Here is a 7,393-nt window from a genome sequence, read left to right on the forward strand (position 1 = left end):
AAGCAGCACCAGGAGCAGACCACATCCTTTGGACCTGAGGTTTCTGTGCTGAGATGCTTCCAGACCAAGGGAAGACTGATGACAAGGACCTTCGTCCAGGGCTGACACAGAGATAAAGTCTTCCTTTGGAGCTGGTGCCCTGAATTCGGACTTTTAGCCTACTGGACTGTGAGAGAATAAAATTCTCTTTGTTAAAGCCATCCACTTGAGGTGGATGACTAAGACAGGCACTCACATACTATTGGGGAGAATATAAATTTGCATAAACTTTCTGGAAGGCAGTCTTGCAGCGTGAGTCAAAATTACACGTTTCTATAGCATTTGACCTAGGAATTTTACCTCTATAATTTATCTTTGGTTAATATAAGCGGTGCATAAAGATATCCACTCACACTAGAATTTATATTGGAAAAAAAATTAAAACTATACAATTTAATACTTAGAATTGGTTAAATAAGTTATATACATATAAAGAAAATAGAGCAAATTTTTTTTAATTCTTAAATACAGGGGTGGGTATGTGGGTGAACTTTTTTCCGTTCTTTTCAACTATTCTGTGTGTTACAGAATTTTCATAACAAAAAAGTTTGGGGAGAATTAGATATATGGCATATAACCAAAACCAAACCAAACCCGGACCATAGTGTAACAGGCATTAAAGACATTAGATTTATTTTTACTGTACTAGGTTTCATTGCCTGTATTACCATGTTCCTTTAGAGACCCAACATCCTGGAAAGAAGACTCTTGCTTCTACTGCTTCCATCTACTGCTTCCTTCCCCTCCTTCCACATACTTGATCACAGATGACCGAACATGAAGTGGACACCTGATCCAACACAGCCACTCTACTGGCTTACCAGCAACCTGTGATACCTGTAGCCTGGCTTGAATAGAGGAGCCAGCCTACTAGATTTCCTCTCCTGACAACTGGACCTAAAATACAGAAACTACAATAAGTCAAAGGAGCCCTGGTGGCACATAGGTTAAGCACTCAGCTGCTAACCAAAAGGTCAGAGGTTCAAACCCACCAGCCCCTCCGCAGGAGAAAGATGTGGCAGTATGCTTCCGTGAAGATTTCAAAACAACGTTGCTGTCAAGTCGATTCTGACTCATGGTAACACTATAGGACAGAGTAGAACTGTCCCACAGGATTTCCAAGAAGCAGCTGGTAGATTCGAACTATCTTTCTTTTGGGTAGCAGCCGAGCTTATAATCATAGTCTTGGAAACCCTATGGGGCAGTTCTACTCTGTCCCATATGTTCACTATTATTCCGAATCTACTCAACAGCAATGGGTTTCGTTTGGTTGCTTTGTAATAAGTCAGTAACGGATATGGAGCTGAAAGATTATAATGTTAGGGTTGGCAGCAATGTGCAAGATAAAGAAGCAGGGGAGACAGGAAAGTGAGCAAATGTGGGAATGAGGAAGAGAAGGAGAGGGAGAATCTAAAGCAGATATGCAGAGAGAGGTACAGAGAGATCAGAGACTGTACATCTCCAGAGTTGGAAAGTTAGCCACCTTGGCTTCTATTAGCTTTCTTAACCCCAAAACCATATTACGTGAGGCCCAAATATGATTAGTTTCCTGTTCTTAGAGCCTGTGACATCTTAAATTAATTTTTTTTCTGAGCCCTAGGTGCCTGGGGATGGTATAGTGGGAGCAGGTGATATAGATAATTTAAGGCCTTTATAATCTACGAGGGAAACCCTGGTGGCATAGTGGATAGGAGTTTGACCATAGTGCCAGATGGCCAGCAGAGACGATTCTGATATCCCTACAACTTCTAAATTCATAAATCTGAATTGGTACTACAAAAGGCTAATTCAGATGAACACTTACCCAATTATATAGCAGCAATACACTAGGGATCCACTCCAGTTTTATCATTAATGCCACTTAGCTTTGAATACATCTACTCTAACCTACTTCCAAAAAAATCAGTTATTGAAAACTCTGTGGAGCACAGTTCTACTCTGACACACATGGAATTGCCATGAGTCAGAGTTCACTTGATGGCAACTGGACTGAAACTACTTTTTAAAGTATATTGATTTTTACTTATTTTCTGGGCAGCTACTTATTTACTGGCTAAAGGTTGAAGCAAGGATGTTCCTACACATTTGATCTGAGTCAGCTGTGGGAAATTTGCCAATAAGCGCTATTAAATATTTCCCAGGAAGGAAACTTTTAGTGTTTAAGCTGACTCAGGTGACTGGAGCACCCTAGGGTTTGCAGTGTGTGTGTAAGAAAAAATTAGGCGGAAACTGGCTACGGTATCAGAAGAAAATTACTGCGTCAGAAAATTTCTTACGAAAAGTACACATAAGTCTCCCCAAAGTAAAATTTTAGAATCAAAAAAGTGAAGGAGGTTCTACCTCATAGGCTGCATTGATATAAACCAACATTTAGCAAGCCTTTCACACTACACATCAGTATAAAAATGTAATCTCTGTTATGAACATTCCAACATCAATCTACTAGGACCAACAATAGTGGGTATGCAACCAGTGACAAAAATGTCTACCCTCGAGGAGCTTCTACTCTAGAAGAGAAGGCCACAAAAGTAGAATTTTTCCTGGACAAGATGATCCCTGAGCTCAGTCCTGAAGGAGTTTGCTCTGGAAAAGTGGAGGCAGGAAAGCCAGGCATGAGGAACATGTGCAACGTAGTTCCTCTTCACAAGACAGGTTCCTGTGTTAAACAAGCTCAATGCTTAGAACTTGGATACACTGTACAAACACAATACAGTATAAACATAATGTATATTTCAGTTATTCAGAAATAAAGTTGTTATATAAAGGTAAGTTCTTGGGTAGAAGTATTAAAAAAAAAAAAAAGTATTAAGGCTAACATAAATGACAGCCTAAGAACACTAGTCTAATGAGCCATTTCTGCCCCCATTTTTCAAAGCTGTCATTACCAGATTTTCCCTCTGTTTATGCTCCTACGACCCTAGATAGAAGGAGCCCTGGTGGTGCAGTGATTAAGCACTCATCTGCTAACTGAAAGGTCTGCAGTTCCAACCTACCAGCTGCTCTGTGGGGAAAAGATGTGGCAGTCTGCTTCTGTAAAGATTTACAGTCTTAGCAACCCTATGGGGCAGTTCTACTCTATTCTACAGGGTGGCTATGAGCTGAAATGGACTTCATGGCAACAGGTTTGTGGTTTTTTTTTTTTGGCCCTAGATCCAAGGCAGTGTTTTCTCTCTTCTCTTAATTCTTCAAAAACACACCCTTATCCTATCAAGCCCACTATTCTGGAGATATGCTCATAGAAAAGCTATATGTCCTGAGGAAGAGTGGCCTTTGGGAAAAGATCTGTGGAAAAGAATTAAATATAGACTCTATTTCTGGCAAGTCTTTAAGAGGGAATCTGGAAACTAATTAGATGGAAAACCAATGGGCCAATAAAACCAAACCCACTGCCATCAAGTCGATTCCGACTCATTGCGACCCTGTAGGACAGAATAGAACTGCCCCATAGAGCTTCCAAGGAGCGTCTGGCGGATTGGAACTGCCAACCCTTTGGTTAGCAGCCGTAGCACTTAACCACTACGCCACCGGGGTTTCCAATGGGCCAATAAGCTCCTTAAATCTGAAAGATGCACATTTTGATCTGTTGAAATCCAAGAATGAAATCAATAAGGTTTTAGCAATTTAATTTACATTCCCCAGCTCCATTTTTTTTAAATGGGTGTTCTTTGGGATCACCTAAAGAACCAAGAAAGAGAGACGGCAGGATGGAGGGGTGGATGAAGCTAGCTAGCACTACCCCAAAAGCAGAAATGGGTGTCTGTTGAGGTGTTGATCGTGTGGGCATAGACAGGATTTCCACACCAGAAAATAAAGAAACAAGTTCAGGGCAGGTAACTTCTGTGGTCATTAAAGTTTGTGAACATATTTTTAATTCCTTGTCAGCTTCACTCAAAGAATCAGAAATAAACTGACTCTGCCATCGCAGCTCCTTCTCAAATGACCGTGACTACCCTCCTTTCAGAGCTGGAAACTTAAACCACCAGACAACTACAACGAACTTAAAACTTAAGGTCTATTAGGTCCAGGGCACTACTCCCAGGTATGATGGCAGATATACAAAACTCTAGACCTTGACCCTTGACAACCAGAATGCAAGACAGACATAAAAAATTACCATAACTGCTGGACAAAGTGCATTTACTATACAACCACAGGCACCCATGTGCCTAGAAAGGACAAAGTCACAGTTTCCACTGCTCTGGGAGCCAAAGAAAACTGACAGAACACACCCTGACCCTTCCTTCACAGGAACGGTCCTTTAGACCGGGTTGTAAACTGATCTGGGGGAAGGCTAGGCAAGCCAATGGCATAAAAGTTCATAAAGCAGTCATAAAAAAGTGGCATCTAACTACTAATACCTTGAAAGATAGCTGTGATAGCTATCAATTGGAAGGTACAGATAAATGCTCTTAAAAAAATGGAAATAATAGGAGTTTTAAAAGAGTGGGTGGGTGCACAAAGAAATCTACCAGGATAGAATTTAGACTACTATACTGTCAAAACATGGCAAATTCTTTGGGCGCCAACGTTTCTCCTCTGGAAATGCGGCTCTTCTGGGAGTTAGGAATCCCCTTGTGTGTTCTCAGGGCACCTGCTCCAGCCCTGCAGTCTACACACTGCTGTCCACTCCCAGGGACAGGAAACAGCCCCTTCGGCCGCCCCCCCCCCCCCCCCCCCGGCGCAGCCTCTGCCTCGGGGTACGGGTGGGCCCGCACTGCCGGGCTTGAGTCCCAGCTCTGTCACCCACTGACGGTGCCCTTGGGTAAACTGCTAGATTTCGGTTTTCTCATTCGTAAAATGGAAATGACAAGCACACAATTCTTGTAGAATTGTTGCCGAAAGACATTAGTCAATACATAATGTATGCGTTTTTGTAAGCACTTGCTCTTATGACTGGCATCGTCCAGTTACTTCACCGATCTGGATATCAAACTTCAGCCGGCACCGTCGTTGTGGATCTGCACCAACTGGGGCACACGCAACTCCAGTCAGTGTGCGTGGAGAAGCTGGTGTTGCCCCGGACACCTCCGACCACCGGCCCACACCGGTCCGGTCTCCGCGGTTCCAGCGGTAGGCTGCAGGCGGCTAGAGCAGATCAGAGGAAGGGGGAGTGGCTGGCGCCGTCGCCCATCCCGGGGAAAACAGAGGTCCTAACCCGCCTGGATCCTGCCACGGCGCCCGGGGCACAGATGCGGGGCATCGGACCGCTTACCTGCCCAAAATCACCACACCGCCGTCCCGCGGCGAAGCCATACCGGACCTCCGTAGCCCGCGTCCGCGGCTCCGAGACCTGCGGGCCCGGTACGAACCTAGCTCTCCCTAGGCGGCGGGCGGACCAACGCTCCAGAGGGCAGGGCCCAAGTCGGAGGCCTCGCCCCTGACGCACAGGAACGACGAGAGTGTCCTCGATAGGCTGGGGTCTGGGTGGGCAGGCCACCAAGTCGGCAGGCGATTGGGCGGGACCGACGGCAGCACCTTCCGTCCCGGGCACACCGCCTGGATCGGCCGGCAGGGGCGGTGCTGCTGACTGGGAAACGGGCCACCTAGATTCAAAATTTGGGATGGACAGTGGAGAGACCAGAAACACTTCTGACAAAAACGTTTCTGGCGAGGGGAGTGGGGTCGACCAGCTGGCCGTTTGTGCAGCTGGTGAAGAAAGACAGCCAGAGCTTGGAGTTCTTCCGTTTCCTGGTGGACGGGGCTTGCGCAGGCCCTAGGCTATGCTGAAAGTCCTGTCTTGCCAGGTTGGGAGAGCTGGCAAATACAAGTCCCCGGCTACCCATTTAACCCCGGAGGGCGCCATGGGAGAAAGGAATCTGCGCATGCCCAGAAGCCCTGGCTGCTGCTTGGATGCGCCCTCTGGTCGCAGCTGGTGGAGGTCGGCCGGACCCGGGGTTTAGAGTCCAGCGCGGGTCTTGGATCATCCCGGTTCCTCTTATGAGACAGCCGTACCCACCCGGAAGGACTCCCGGGGAGGGATGGAGGGGGCCGGGCCACCAGCAGATATCGTTCCTCTCTTGCTTACCGCGCCTCGGAACTGCGGATCGGAAATAGCCAAGACCCGCTGGCAGTTTGGCAGGCCACTTCCCGTGCCAGTGGCTTTGGTTCCTTGGAGCCACCTGGTGACCAACTGCGGAGTAAGGAAGGAGCCATTGGAGTGAAAATTGTGGTCTTTGCCGCGGGAGCCAAAATCAGGCTTTAGCCCCTGTAAGATTGGACGTTTTGTTCTTAGGGAAATCTCTAGGATTCTTGCCGATCCCAGAACCAAGCCAGGGGCTGACACTCGGTGCAGTCACACACATCCACAACGAGCCCCAGCTGAGAACCCACGTCAGAGAATGATCTATCTGGGAGGGATCCCGGGAGTCCGCAGGACCTTGTTTTTCTCGAAAACGTGTTTCGTTCGGTTCAAGAAGGCGGAGTTTCTGCTTCTAAATCATACACGTGTACGCATAACATTATTTTTTACGGTATTTGAGTGTATCTAGCTCCATGAGCATCTAGCCCCGTCCTGAATTTGTTTACTCATCTGTGACAAAAACGCGCACCACTTTTTAAAATAATTTTTACTTCATACTCATACTCCCATTTACTTTCCCCCTAATGAGTCAGCCCACTCCCTCCTTCCAGTCTCTCTTTTCGTGACCATTTTGCCAGTTTCTAACCCCCTCTACCCTTCCATCTACCCTCCAGGCAGGAGATGCCAACATAGCCTCAAGTGTCCACCTGATGCAAGTAGCTCGCTCCTCATCAGCATCTTTCTCCAATCCATTGTCCAGTCCAATTCATGTCTGATGAGTTGGCTTCGGAAACGGTTCCTGTCCTGGGCCAACAGAAGGTTTGGGGACCAAGACGGCCAGGGGTCCTTCTAGTCTCAGTCAGAACATTAAGTCTGATCTTTTTATGAGACTTTGGGATCTGCATCCCACTGTTCTTCTAATCCCTCAGGGGTTCTCTGTTGTGTTCCCTGTCAGGGCAATCATCAGTTGTGGCTGGGCACCATCTAGTTCTTCTGGTCTCAGGGTGTTGTAGTCTCTAGTTCATGTAGCCCTTTCTGTCTCTTGGGCTCATAATTACCTTGTGAGCTTTGGTGTTCTTCATTCTCCTTTTTCCAGGTGGGTTGAGGCTCATTGATGCATCTTAGATGGCCACTTAGCTAGCGTTTAAGACCCCAGACGCCACTCTTCAAAGTGTGATGCAGAATGTTTTCTTAATAGATTTTATTTTGCCCATTGACTTAGATGTCCCCTGAAGCCATAGTCCCCAAACCCCTTTCCCTACTTTGCTGGCCTTCGAAACATTCAGTTTATTCAGGAAACTTATTTGCTTTTGGTTTAGTCCAATTGTGCTGACC

The 7,393-nt window shown here is 46.5% G+C and overlaps 1 protein-coding gene across 1 annotated transcript in view; it reads right to left on the bottom strand.

Annotated features, from left to right (window-relative positions):
* The window catches only part of CRYL1 (crystallin lambda 1), a 230,171-nt gene extending 224,344 nt beyond the window's left edge, over positions 1 to 5,827 (bottom strand). Inside the window, exon 1 of the mRNA XM_049867333.1 lies at positions 5,252 to 5,827. Coding sequence (XP_049723290.1) covers positions 5,252 to 5,292 — 41 coding nt within the window. The 5' untranslated portion in view covers positions 5,293 to 5,827. The remainder of the gene's footprint in view (positions 1 to 5,251) is intronic.
* Positions 5,828 to 7,393: the final 1,566 nt, after the last annotated feature.

The sequence above is a fragment of the Elephas maximus genome, chromosome 23, assembly GCF_024166365.1.
Source record: "Elephas maximus indicus isolate mEleMax1 chromosome 23, mEleMax1 primary haplotype, whole genome shotgun sequence".
NCBI lineage: Eukaryota > Metazoa > Chordata > Mammalia > Proboscidea > Elephantidae > Elephas > Elephas maximus.